General features: G+C 35.2%; 2 protein-coding genes across 3 annotated transcripts; one reads left to right on the top strand and one right to left on the bottom strand.

Moving 5' to 3' along the window:
• The first annotated feature begins 1,002 nt into the window (after positions 1-1,002).
• LOC145470548 (neuronal calcium sensor 1-like) lies at positions 1,003-7,403 on the top strand. The gene is made up of 8 exons (XM_081454387.1): positions 1,003-1,302; positions 1,497-1,521; positions 1,633-1,681; positions 1,901-1,990; positions 4,037-4,115; positions 5,011-5,099; positions 5,318-5,395; positions 5,994-7,403. The coding sequence occupies exons 1-8, from the start codon at positions 1,239-1,241 to the stop codon at positions 6,090-6,092; spliced, it is 573 nt and encodes a 190-aa protein (XP_081310513.1). The 5' UTR covers positions 1,003-1,238; the 3' UTR covers positions 6,093-7,403.
• On the bottom strand, positions 6,093-12,286 carry LOC145473548 (uncharacterized). Of its 2 annotated transcripts, XM_081455070.1 has the most exons (6): positions 12,046-12,286; positions 10,258-10,320; positions 8,715-8,758; positions 8,274-8,294; positions 7,686-7,733; positions 6,093-6,180 (listed from the first exon to the last, which is right to left on the bottom strand). In XM_081455070.1, the coding sequence occupies exons 1-6, from the start codon at positions 12,175-12,177 to the stop codon at positions 6,177-6,179; spliced, it is 312 nt and encodes a 103-aa protein (XP_081311196.1). In that variant the 5' UTR covers positions 12,178-12,286; the 3' UTR covers positions 6,093-6,176. The 2 variants fall into 2 exon arrangements, with proteins under 2 accessions (XP_081311196.1, XP_081311182.1); XM_081455056.1 differs by lacking the exon at positions 6,093-6,180 and having other exon boundaries at positions 7,485-7,733.
• Between the last annotated feature and the right edge of the window lie 514 nt (positions 12,287-12,800).

The raw sequence follows: 12,800 nt of genomic DNA, 5'->3' as shown, positions 1-12,800 counted from the left end.
TTTCCCCACCCCAAAAGGTTTAACTGACTGACCGCATGACCATCACGAGTTTTAGCCGACACCTGTGATGCAGTTTGTAGTTTGCCGACAACTGGAACAGTTTCTTTAAAAGTTTGGGGCTCATTACTTGGAAATTGACAAGGACTGAGGATGTTTTGGAAGTCGCGTTCATTTTGAATTATAGCTCGCGATCAGGCGTTCTTTTTTCCCGTTCGCCAGAAAAAGAACGTCTGATCGCAGCTTATTTGAATTATGGTTTACAGGAAGAAATAGCGCGGTCTCTATGAAGGAGCCCATAGGTCACTACCTCCTTCAATGTGAGAACACGATTGATCAGATTACTAATAATTATATTGAAAATACTTACACCTGCAGGACCCTACAGCTGGAGAGCGCTCATGCTTTCAAGTTCCCTTGAATTTTATCGTTACCTTCGCTTACAGTATCCGTGCGGTGATTATCGTTTTCTTTATTTCTGAGGGTGTTTTCAATTTTAGCATTTTACTCGCAGCTCACCTTTAGCATTACATGTACTAGATTTGCCTCGCGTAAAGGCGGCTCTTGAAAAGTTGAAAACCTGCTGATATCGTTTAATTTTATTCACGTTGTCATAAATTTTAAAAAGCAAATTAAACTTTTTTACCCTAATTTGTCAATCAAACGTTGATTATCTCAAACGATTTCTATTTTGTGAGATCCTCAAGGAGAAGCCGCAGTCTACAGCCATTGAAACCGCTGAAAATTTTGGACTGTTTTCAAAATGTTTCTCAAATGTCCCAAAAATACATATATACATGTCACCTATCTAGATCCCGATGGGAAATAAATCTCTTAGCACTTTCTTAATTTGATGCAGAATATGAACGTGACACCGTCTTTGTAAAGACAGCGATTTGACGGCCTTGACGCAATTCGCCAAGTTATCTTTTGTATCAAATTCCCGAGATGGTCCGAGATAACAGAGAGAAGCCAAAAAGCGAAAAATCATGCGTATATAAGGCAACCCTCAACAAAGCAGCATTCTCGTTGGAGTTTTAATTCAGTAACTTGAAAACTGATGTCAGTGAACGAATAGAAACCAAATAGGACATTTTTTTTGCGAGCGTAAGTGGAAATAACGCAATCTCCATGACAACAAATGTCACACTTGAATAAAATCTCATGAGGCACTCGACATAACTGCAGTGTATGGGTGGCAGACTGGAACAACGATGTAATGAGTCTTGAGGCTGAATGAAATGGGGCAGAAAAACTGCAAGTTAAAACCTGAGTTAGTCCAGGAGCTAGTACACAAAACTTACTGTAAGTTAACCTGGTGGTTTTTTTGTAGCAGCAGTTGATAACGATATCCTCAGACTCACAACTTTGACATTCACTGCACGTTAATTGATATTTTGCGAGAAATTAATTTTGGAGTGCTTCGTTTATGTCCTGCTTAAAGTAACATCAAGAGTTTTTTTATTAACTCCTTTATTGCTCTTCGTGTTTATTTTCAGTCAGCGAGAAAGAATTACAGCAATGGTAGGTTTTTATAGTGCAAAGGCGTGTGTGTGCAGATGGCCGTCGTATTTGAATTTACTGATGTGATGAGCGAGAAGTGCTAATTTACCACCGACGATTTCTCTCCCACAGGTATAAAGGATTCCTAAAGGACTGTCCTTCAGGCAACCTCAATGAGTTGGTAAGTAAAGTTTTCAGAAGATTTTGAGAACTTTTGCTTGAAACATTTTCCAATGTACCATATTTCACCATTAGTCTATGGAAGCACAACATATATCATTTTAAACTGTTTACAAAATTTAATTATGTTTGAGTGAAATGAATTTAATTACAGCTAGCGACGAATTCTAGAATCGAGACATGCAATCTTCTCTCTCCTTTCCTTTGCTTTCTTTGTTAGGAGTTCCAGAAAATCTACAAACAATTCTTTCCCTTTGGAGATACGTCAAAGTTTGCATCTTTTGTTTTCAATGTATTCGATGAGAATAAGGTAAGCGAGCGGGAGTGCATTGAGATGTGTTTGTCAGTTCCCCACATTTCTGATTTCCAGTAAGTTTTATTTAGTACGTGCCTGACTGAACGTTTTACAAACACTGCGAAGGTGAAAGATCATTTAGTCCTAGAGCTGCGCTGTTTTGGTGAATTGAGTTTTAGTTTTCAGAACAGCATGCGTCGTATTGTACCGATAGACGGGAAGTTTCATTACCAACTTTATTTGTATACATATTTCTGTACAATACGATTTCATAATTAGGATCAATGTCCGTAACACTGTGGGTAGCTTTAATTAATAATGTATTTTCTTGAGTTTAAAAACCTAATATCCATCGTCGGCTCGCAGCGAATTCGCAGAAAAACATTTTTAGTTCCAAATCACCATAATTATTACGCAGTTTTGATACGTAATTATCTACTATTTCTTGACGCTGTTTATGAGAAACACAGTGGTAAATTTAGAAAAAAAACACCATCATCTTTGTACGAATTTTTCTTTTTGCTCAATTTTATTCCTTTATTTATTTATAAGAAGTTTTGCTTCGAAGAACCCTGTATACAAATTCTTGCATGACACTTTGGTTGTGGTGAAAACAGCTAGGATGTATAAAGAAATGGAGTTGTATTGACAAATGTTACCGACCGGGGGAAAATCAAGTGACTATGGATAACTCCCAGAATGATTTAAATTAGATAGCATCAAAACGGGTGTGAAGTTCAACGAAGGTTTCTCCTCGACGCACTGGCGCGAGACTTCCGTAACACAAACCATCGATAATCTTGCATTTATTTTATAAATGCAGGTATAACCAGCGGAATGTCTTGTTGCAACTAAGATTTGGATTCGGAAGTTAAAGTATGAGTGAGATGAGGAAAGACTAAGTCGAAGGTTAACTTTCATTCCAGTACTAATTGGTTTTCCAGAGTAATTCAAATTCCCGTTGTTATTAAAAGAGAAATTCATCATCAGACACTCGTCACCACAATAACAGGAAAGGTGTTCCATGCATATTGTATTACATGACGTCAAAGACATATTGTTTTGACTACGATCTAAATTCAAAATTCTTTGTTTTAAAAATGTCTGACAAGAAATGTTCAAATTAAACTCTTCAGGTTAAATTTTCCGTATCATATTGAATAATTTCAGTAATCAAAATCCCCATATTTTTCACAAAATACACAAGATGCTTTCTTGTGACATATAATAACATTAGAAAAATATTTGAGGTTTACCACAGTAACAGAAATATGCATTTCATTTTATATTTTTATCACAACTTGTCAGCTTTGAATAATTTAGATGACATTTATGATAATTAAATGACTTTCACTAATTTGCCAAAAAAGATAAAATTGAAGGATAGTTTTGAATCAAATCTCTGTTCTTGAGATATCGTGTAATCCCAGTGCCCAAACAATGCAGTCTTGTTTTAGCTTTTTTACCACCTAGTGTTTTTTAGTAGTTTATGTATTCTCAATAGTGGTTTGAAGGGAGAGGGTGAAGCTACATTTAATCTCGTATCCAGTTAATGCAATTTTCTCCACCTGCAGTTATTTCTAAACTTGATAAGGGTGAGGCTAAATCATCAGTGTGGGTAGGTCGTCATGCATCCTGGTTGAAGATAGCACAAGATTGGTTATCTAACAAACTGGTCCAGATGATGAAAAGAGGCCTGACTAATTCTTAGTTCTCCAAGTTTCCCAAAGTTTTCAATACAGATTGCTAAATGGACCACTCACATAATGAAAACATTGACCAAGGGAATGCTATACCTGCCAACTGAGCCACAGGCACGAGATTTGTATACTGGAAAGATCGTCTCAGTAGGGTCATCCGATGTTATGATAACAGGAATGTTTTATGGAAATCGCCCAACCCCCTCCCCTCCACCCTCAAAAAGTAATGGTCAGTCCCTAAGTAACTTGTGATAACCAGCAATTTTGCAAATTTATTTTCTCTACCTCAAATTCTAACATCTCTGTCCTCAAATAATTTATTTTAACTCATTTACTGATCTTTGCATTGTTTTTATCTTAGGATGGGACTATAGAATTCAGAGAATTCATTTGTGCTTTATCAGTAACTTCAAGAGGAAGCATTGATGAAAAGCTTCAATGTAAGGTTTTTATGTATATTATATTTGAACACCAACTAAATGTGTATGACTACTGTCTCTCTACTTTCTCAAAACAGAAAGCCACACACTTTTTAATGAAAGGTTTTGAGAATTTGATGGCATATCAATACAATATTCATAGTTGATTTTCATTCTCATTTCCTGTCTGTTTGGCTGTGTTACTAATGATGGTGAAAAACAAGAACTACACGTAGAAAATGTTACCCTCTCCAGTAAAGTCTACTACTACTACTACCTCTCTGTAACATAACAAAAAGAAATAAGAACAAATAAACTCAAACAAAGTCTGGTACACAAAAAATATCACAGATGCCCTCAAATGACATGAAAATGGACTATTAGAGTAGTTTTCAACAAAGTGTCATAAAATCAAAGCCAAAGTAGTCACCTACCAATTAGACTTGAGACTGCTCAGCTAATCTCAAACCGTAGTGAAACCAAAACCAAATTCAAAGTAATTGCCCAATTACTTTCAACACTCAACCACTCAATAAACAGTGTTAGTATAAATCTACTAGCGTTCTATCACGAATGCTGTTCTCTGGTTGGCTACGCTACTCACTATCTATTCTGTTGGAATAGTGAGTAGTATGCTAGTGTGCACTAATTAACAAAGTGACGACCGCTTTTTGGCATTTTCAAAGTGTTTATGAAGAGGATTTAGATAAAGTTTTGAATGACTAGTAGATTTATACCAAAACAATTAGATTTTTTTCTCTCAACTTGTATGCATGATAGTTGACAAGGGCTACAGCTGATTCAACTATCACGCGATAGAAATCTCAAGCTCATAATCTAATTATTTATTAGAAGCTCTTGTTTTTTATTTTATTATTTTATTTTGTTATTTATTTATTTATTTATTTATTTGCAGGGGCATTCAAGCTGTATGACCTAGATGATGATGGTTACATAACTAAGGAGGAGATGCTTCACATTGTGGATTCTATTTACAAGATGGTGGTACGTCTGTTTTTACTGCAAAGCAAATCCTCATCACCACATACTAGAAACTAATTTCAACAAAGTGTGTGACACAGTGACCTTACATGTATGGTTATTCCCATAACCCACTTTGGCCTGAGTGCAGATTGTTTTTTTGTTGTTGTTGTTGTTGTTTAAGTTAAGATCTTAATTTTTGGAAACAGCAAACTAGGTGTCTTGTATGTTTTTTATCACAGGCCAGCATGGTGAAGCTACCGGAGGATGAAGACACCCCAGAGAAGAGAGTCAATAGAATCTTTAATCAAATGGACACGGTACATAATAAACTTTTAATACTGGACCTTATAAAAGACCCTGAACTTTAAAGGGATGTGAAAAAAAATGAAAGGAAGTGGCATGATTTCTCTAAATTATCCACACTGATCAGCCACAGTGAGCACTAGTACTTTCCCCACACAAGCACTTCTATTGTATTTCACTATTTTGTGAGGTTGCTCCTGATCAACTTTGCAGTCAATTGGTACATATTTTTTACATACAAATTATTAAAAGGTTAAGTGAGCTGCACAAGTGTACATGTAAAGTACACTGTGTTTATGACTATACTGAGTGCGTTTAAGCAAATACTGACTGCGCATTCCCAGACACTGACTTGCAGAAGCCCTACTACATACTATTTTTTTGCCAAAATCTTCTTTAATAAGTGGCCATCCACAGTACACCTGGACACCCATCTGGCTTAAACCTGCTGCAGTTGACTTACATTGCAGGGCAAATTAAAAAAGAACTAAATTTGGCTGTTCTCAGCCAATCACAATGAAGTATTTTTTTCAGTCTTTATCATTGGAACCCTGATATTTTCTTAGGTTTTCTATCGTAAATAAATAGAATCTATTTTGTTCAAAACAACAGAATGCTGATGGCAAGTTGTCAATGGAGGAATTCCGTGAAGGTTCCAAGTCTGATCCATCTATTGTACAGGCACTATCTCTGTATGACGGACTTGTGTAGTACCATGCCATGCTATACTCGTCATGATCAACACTACAGACAAGCGCCTCACCCTTCAAATGAAGATCCATTTTGTCCATTGTGTCATCTGGATAACAAACATAATGGTGGACCAGATCACTTCTAAACACTACATGATATACTTGACAACACTTTGTTTGCTGTTAAGTGTGTTTGAGTGTGTGCATGATCTCCCAAAGCTCTAAATCTGCTCTCACAAAATGGAATTTGCAGATTATTCTTTTCAATGCATGGAGAAAAAAAAACATTAACATAAAGACAGAATGATTACCATAACAAACTACTGTAGCAGTCATTAAAGGAGCTAGCTGAAAGCTGGTTTGATGGCATTCATAAGGGACAAAAAAGTTAAGATATACAGATTAAGCCAAAATATTTCAACAACTTTCTTTAATATCTGAAAGCGTTTCCACAGCTGTGTGTAGCACAAACAAATTTTATAGTTACCAAGCTGCAATATCAAGTAACTATTCAAATCTAACCATAATTATGTACTCCATTAATTATCAATTTTGCATGGGTACTTGACTAGTAGGACAAGGCTGTTTGTCACAACTTTTTTTCCTCCCATTGTCTACCCCCTATAAGACAATAATTATGGCTAATTTGCAATATAACACAAACGCCTATTGTGAAATGTTATGATGTTTTAACTACAGATAGTCTATAGTAGACTGAAAGTCTCTCGCATATGGTGTCAGCACTGTAATTCATAATGCTCCCTGTGTTTGTACAAAGGATTGAAATACAGTGTACAGTAATATAAGAAACAGTACAGGGGGCCAAGAAGGTGAAAACAAAGATTCTTGAAGAATGTAAATGTACAGTAATGCTAACAATGCTACTGTTGTTGACAAGACAAAGCCATTGCTTTTCAACCAAAGCTATGTACATGAAATTTATATATATCATCTGCATTCAATGCACAAAGCCATATTCCCTAGAATGCTATTGTCAAAGATCCAAATTGTTTCACATGTGAGATGGATTGAGGCCAATAATTGATCAGACAGGCTATAGTGTATGGCACATGACAATAATGTCCTCACAGTTATTGCGAGGACACCAACAAAGTTTCCCTGTTCGACTGGCAAGGGATGCTATTGCTATGTAGCCTGTGTGCAAATGTGCCTTGGCTACTGGCCTTCTCCAGGCACAAAAAGAAAACTAACCATGAAAATGACTAGGTACACAGTAAATGAGATTGATAAGGTTCATGTATGATTCAACATTGGTAATATATTTTTGTATAAATCTGACATGATTAATTAAATAAAATGTGTTCATACATTTTGTGTAAAAATTCTGTTATCTTAAGGATCACTACAATATAGTTCTTTGAATGAACATTTTTCAAATGGCTATTGCAAAAAAACACATTTGACCAAAAAGTAGTTCATATTGAGTCACTGTTGTCCAAAACAGTACTTTCTTTCAACATGGCCTGTACACTGCACAATGGTAGTTGCATGGTCTGTCAGTGTCATTTCCCCTCACCCTTCCCTTTTCTGGTCACAGCATCTGCTTGTAGGCTCAACACATGCTATGCATAATATTGTTGTCCTCACTAACCTCCATATTGGCTCCAAGTGTTCACTGATAGTGTTAACTGTCTGCATACTGCAACAAAATCAGAATCAAAATGTTGCCTACCTGTCTGTCTAAATTAATTACCAGTATCCAGGAGTCTTCCAGGAAAGAGGGAAATGCGTAAGAATTTGCGCAATTAGTAGTTTTGCTCTTTTTTGGCTGATTTTAGTTGATTATATCAGCACTATTTAGATGGAATCACTAGTTTGTTTTTCAGTTTCCATCTGTATCGTGGGCTTCAACAGGAGCAAAATTGGAAATCTTATAGATGTCAATATTTTTTTGTTTTCTATTGGCATCACTAGAAAGTACACATTCTATTGATCAAGTTGTTTTGAACTGCTTTGACTACACACACATTTTTTCCTGTCATTACACTCTTCAGTATTTTGAAATACAATGGCAAACTAGAAGGTTATGGCGATAAATTTCCAGTACCTATCAAGCAGTCTGTTCTTGAGGAAAAAACACTACAAGACAAGCATCTTTGTGCAAGCTTAAAAGAACAATCCCCAGTGAAATTTATTTTGTTGAAAAAGTAAAGCACAGTAGCATTACTGATTCACTTACCTATGTTGAATATCAGCAAACCTTATAAAAATCAAAATTAAAGAATCATCAGTCAAATGAGAATGCAATAATAGCCACAAAGTAACGTAATATTTTTAAAAAAAACTTTAACTATTCAGAAGCTTATTTTACGGTAATTTAAAGAATTCCCACATACGTGTTCATGTACTCTAGCTTTGGTTAGAAGTGACTAGTTAATGTCTATTAAATAACTGTCAATTATAAAAGTAGAAGTACTCTGATCAACAAATTTACATGTACCATGCAGAAACAGTTTTAAGGGGGCCTTAAATTATTGCAGATGCTCAGCTCAGGTCTTTCACCCATGCAAACTATCCCAATAATAGAGATTATCTTCAAACAGATAATAGTTTGCATCAGTATTGGCAGTCAGTAAAGTAGGTTCTTGATTCTTATTTTTTAAAAAAAGATTAGCCTTACTGTGATTCCATGTCTGCTATGATTTTTCCAGACTGTTTTATGAGCTGCAACATAATTGAACATAACTATTTTAATAATGCACTTGTCCCATGTACATACAGTATTGTGACAACATCCAATTTCCTTATTATAAGTACAAGGAAATTTCTCTTAACGTACATCTATATAAGTATGTATTGTACATACACATCTACAGAACAATTTCATACTGGCATTCCACACTGGTTTAGAAGTCCAGGCACTCAGGAATGTGACTTCCAATCCAAGTTTTCAACTTCTTTTGTATCGACTTTGTACTCCATTTTTCTTTGTAAGAGGTAAGTATGATGTTTAATATCTCGATAATAATGATAATAATGATAATAATAATAATAATAATAATAATTTTTTTAAAAAAAAAAAATAGTAATAGTAATAATAATTTTTTTTTTAAAAAAAGTAAAACATGTTTCCGTATCTAATCATGATATCATGGTTACTACAACTAATACTAATACTACTATCATCATCATAACATTAATTAACATATTCCATACAAATTGGTATATACAAGGTAAAAGTAAAGTAAAAGAAATAAACTATTAAAACCTATTTCAACAGTGTTTACATAATGGCTCCCTCCTGGGTTTCAACGTCAATATCGGTATATTACAAGGTAAAAGTAAATAAAAGAAATAAACTTTTAAAACCTATTTCAACAGTGTAATAATAATAATAATAATAATAACAATATTTACAGAGGATATCACCAAGCTACCACTAAGTTTATTAGGGTGGTCCTCTATCTACATTACTATAATTTACTATGGAGAATTAAAAACTGAAGCTTAAAAATTTAAATTACAAGGATAAAAAATCTCTTTCTCTACTTTGTGCCTAACTAGCTTGGAAACAATTTCACAGGGACCAGCTTCAAACAACAGACATACTGTAAACTGCCACTTATAAGTCCCAAGCTTATACAACTTTGTAAGGGTTTTTAGATGGGATTATAAATGAGGGGGGCTTATATCCAAGGGAGCTCAAAAAAGAAATTAAAAAAATGTTTCAAAATGAGCTATAGCTTCACATATTGATCAAAATAGGTTTTTCATTTACTAGTAATTACCAGTAAGCTTTCAAACATCATAATAAAACAAATTCAAAACAAGGAAAGCTAAAGGGGGGCTTATGCCCTGATGCATTTTTTGGTTAGCAGGTAGATAGGCCTATAACCAGAGGGGCTCATAACCAGCAGTTTACAGCATGTTGAAAGCAACAGGAGTCAATTAAAAACAACTGTTTCAACAAGACTTAGAAGTCATTACCAGATTTTTATACATACATGTACATTTGTACACAATTGAAAGAAAACAAAAATATTTACGCTTTCGTTTACCATGAAAGTTTAAAACAGCTTTCAATTTTTGCAGACCACATGGTAGAAATATACTACTAAAATGACCAATAACAGTGCATGTAGTAACTAAGAGATATAATAAAAATATTTACACATTATTTAGATGTATGTTTGTAGCATTTACCTAGTAGTTTTTTTACTTACTTCCTGGGAGTTTGCTAAAGACCCTTCCTGGCTTACAAACTGCTTTGTAGAGTGAGACAAGATCTACATTTAAACATACATGTAAAGAAATGCACATTATAATGAAGATAATTTCAAACAATCCAGCAGAATGATATTTTTGATTCTATTAGTGTTCTATTGAACAAATTTTATTCCACGGCCATATAATGGACTTACATGTACATTTTGTCTGGGAAGAATTCTGTTTGTTACCTTTTTGATCATGAATTTACAAACTTGTGCCCAGGCACTATAGACACAATTAAAGAAATCAACTTTTAGTGAAGAGCAATCACAAAATTTTGGATATTTGTATTTATTAATTTTCCAAATTTTTCAAGGTAAATGGACACACCACCAATGCGGTAGTGAAGAAAACAAAGACCCCAAAAACAAAGACCTAAGATCAAGGACCCCAAAACACGAAAACAAAGACCCTAAGACCTGGAGAAATGGAAAATTCAGTTTCTCAAAAGAATCCACAGACCCTCTATTTTTGTCTTTCCCAAAAACAAATGTGAGGGTCTGTGAAAAGACTGAAATTTACCGTTATATATTATGAGCTTAAGGTGGCTCAAAACGGTAATATTTCCGTGAGACACCTGGGCTCTAGCGCACACTTCAGCGTGAGGCATCACACGATCACCCGAGGGTTCGCAAGATAGTGCTCAAGGTTTAAAGTTTACAAAAATCAAAACAAACATGGCGGCACAAGGCCTACTTTGTAAAACTTTGTTTCTGCCAAGTTTAGTGAGCTGTTTGCATTATCAGTTATTTTTAACTTCGAAAACATCCACCCTTCAGGCATTTTCAAAGGAAAAAACATCTTCTTCAACCTTTGTGCTGGAACGTAAACAAAAATTGTGATGTTGATGTTGAGATCGATCGCACCGGCTATCAATCTAAAAAACAGCAGGAAAAATCTACTCTTCAGGTTTTCTTCATTCTTTGTACTTGGCTAGTCTCATCTCCAGGTATTTATGGTACTCTTCTTTTACCACTCATGCTACTAAGGACAACAGCGACAAAGAAAACACTATTTATGGACTATTCACGTTTATTCGCATAGAATTGCAGGCTTTACTGATCAGCAGACCACCTTCACACGTGCACAAGGGGCGATCTTGCAAAGTCGAGATTTTAATTTGTGCATAGAAATCGCGCTAAAATACCTTATCCACGAAGCTAATATCTCAAAAACTGATCTTGTGACCCTACATTTTTAATGCATAAAAATATTCTACAGCAAAAGCGGAATGCATGTGCAAAATTGTAAAAAAAACTGTGGAGTGGAGTTTGTCCAACTTGAAAATTTCCATTTTTCTTAATTTAAGAAACATTCACTCCACAGAATTTTTTATAATTTTTCCTGTTTCTTCTGTGTAACAAAAAGATTTTTCTAAAAATAATATGGGGTCACCAGCTTAGTTTTTAAGATAGATGCAATTGATGGTAAAAAGTGGGTCAAGTTTGTTGCTATGCAATTGGACAGTGCAACCTTAATTTATGACTTAAACACAATGAAAGGCACAATGGCGAGTTACATTTAAAAAAATAGCACAGCCATTCAAAATAGTACAGTTCCAAGCCTGAAAAATCGCGCCTAGTTCTATAAGTCTCAAAAAAAAAACCGAAAACTGTTTTGAGCCACCTTAAGTTTATAGCTACTTTCTTCCCCTCTTCGAGTGTAGCAAACACGATTGTATTAAAGCCTTCACACTTATTGATTCTACTTGTAGACATAAGAAGGCTCTTCCTAATATTTACCTCGTGTGATCGTGAGCTCTTTAACAGCTGTTGAGCTAGTTTTCCTGTTTCTGTAACATTTACATGAACTTTCTCCATCAAACGTTCCCTAAACTCATTGTTTGGATGTATGCGGGCACTCGGATCCGCCATGTTGAATTGTGTGCTGACCAGTGCTAACCGCCGGCGACACAATTCGTTTCCAGCCTCTCCCTGAGCACGTCCCAAAGTGACCGGTTTCTTGGAATAAATACCGCCAGTGATATTTCAAAATTCACCAAGATATCACGGGAGAGTTTTGAAATATCACGGGCCGGTTTCGCTTTGAGTTTGAATAATGTCAAACTAGGCAAAACATAAGCAGTAAAAACCATTTTTATACAAGAAAAAATTAATACTTCGCCGGTTAACTCTTAATCCTGGGTTTAGTGTTAACCGGCTTTCGAACAACCCGGCCCAGAAGATTTCTTATCCTCAGTCTCCTGGAGGAGCCCAGGCTAACATTACAGTTCAACGATTATTCAAGCCGAGATATTCAAATGAAAGATTTCTTCAGGTTACAAGCATCTTAGCTTTAAACTTCTCCAGGTTAAAGGTATCTTAGCTTTAAATTCGCAATAAATTTAAGAAGCAGAAGTTCTGGAAAAAACTTTCATTCCAGCTGCAAAACGTTTGAAAGTAATAGTTGAACCGCTTCGCTAAGTTGTGAAGTTAATAACCCTGCGAACTTTCCTGCAGTCGTTGTACTTAAGTGATGACTGCCTCCCCGTAACGTT

The sequence above is a fragment of the Orbicella franksi genome, chromosome 1, assembly GCF_964199315.1.
Source record: "Orbicella franksi chromosome 1, jaOrbFran1.1, whole genome shotgun sequence".
Classification (NCBI taxonomy): domain Eukaryota; kingdom Metazoa; phylum Cnidaria; class Anthozoa; order Scleractinia; family Merulinidae; genus Orbicella; species Orbicella franksi.
This window is presented reverse-complemented; position numbering and strand designations above follow the sequence as displayed.

Coding starts and splice junctions, on each gene's coding strand:
- LOC145470548 (XM_081454387.1), top strand. CDS start 1,239: ATGGGGCAGAAAAACTGCAAGTTAAAACCTGAGTTAGTCCAGGAGCTA. Junction 1,303..1,496: donor GCTAGTACACAAAACTTACT/GTAAGTTAACCT, acceptor GTTTATTTTCAG/TCAGCGAGAAAGAATTACAG. Junction 1,522..1,632: donor GAGAAAGAATTACAGCAATG/GTAGGTTTTTAT, acceptor TCTCTCCCACAG/GTATAAAGGATTCCTAAAGG.
- LOC145473548 (XM_081455056.1), bottom strand. CDS start 12,177: ATGGCGGATCCGAGTGCCCGCATACATCCAAACAATGAGTTTAGGGAA. Junction 10,321..12,045: donor AGAGCTCACGATCACACGAG/GTAAATATTAGG, acceptor GTTTAAATGTAG/ATCTTGTCTCACTCTACAAA. Junction 8,759..10,257: donor CTTTAGCAAACTCCCAGGAA/GTAAGTAAAAAA, acceptor ATTATGTTGCAG/CTCATAAAACAGTCTGGAAA.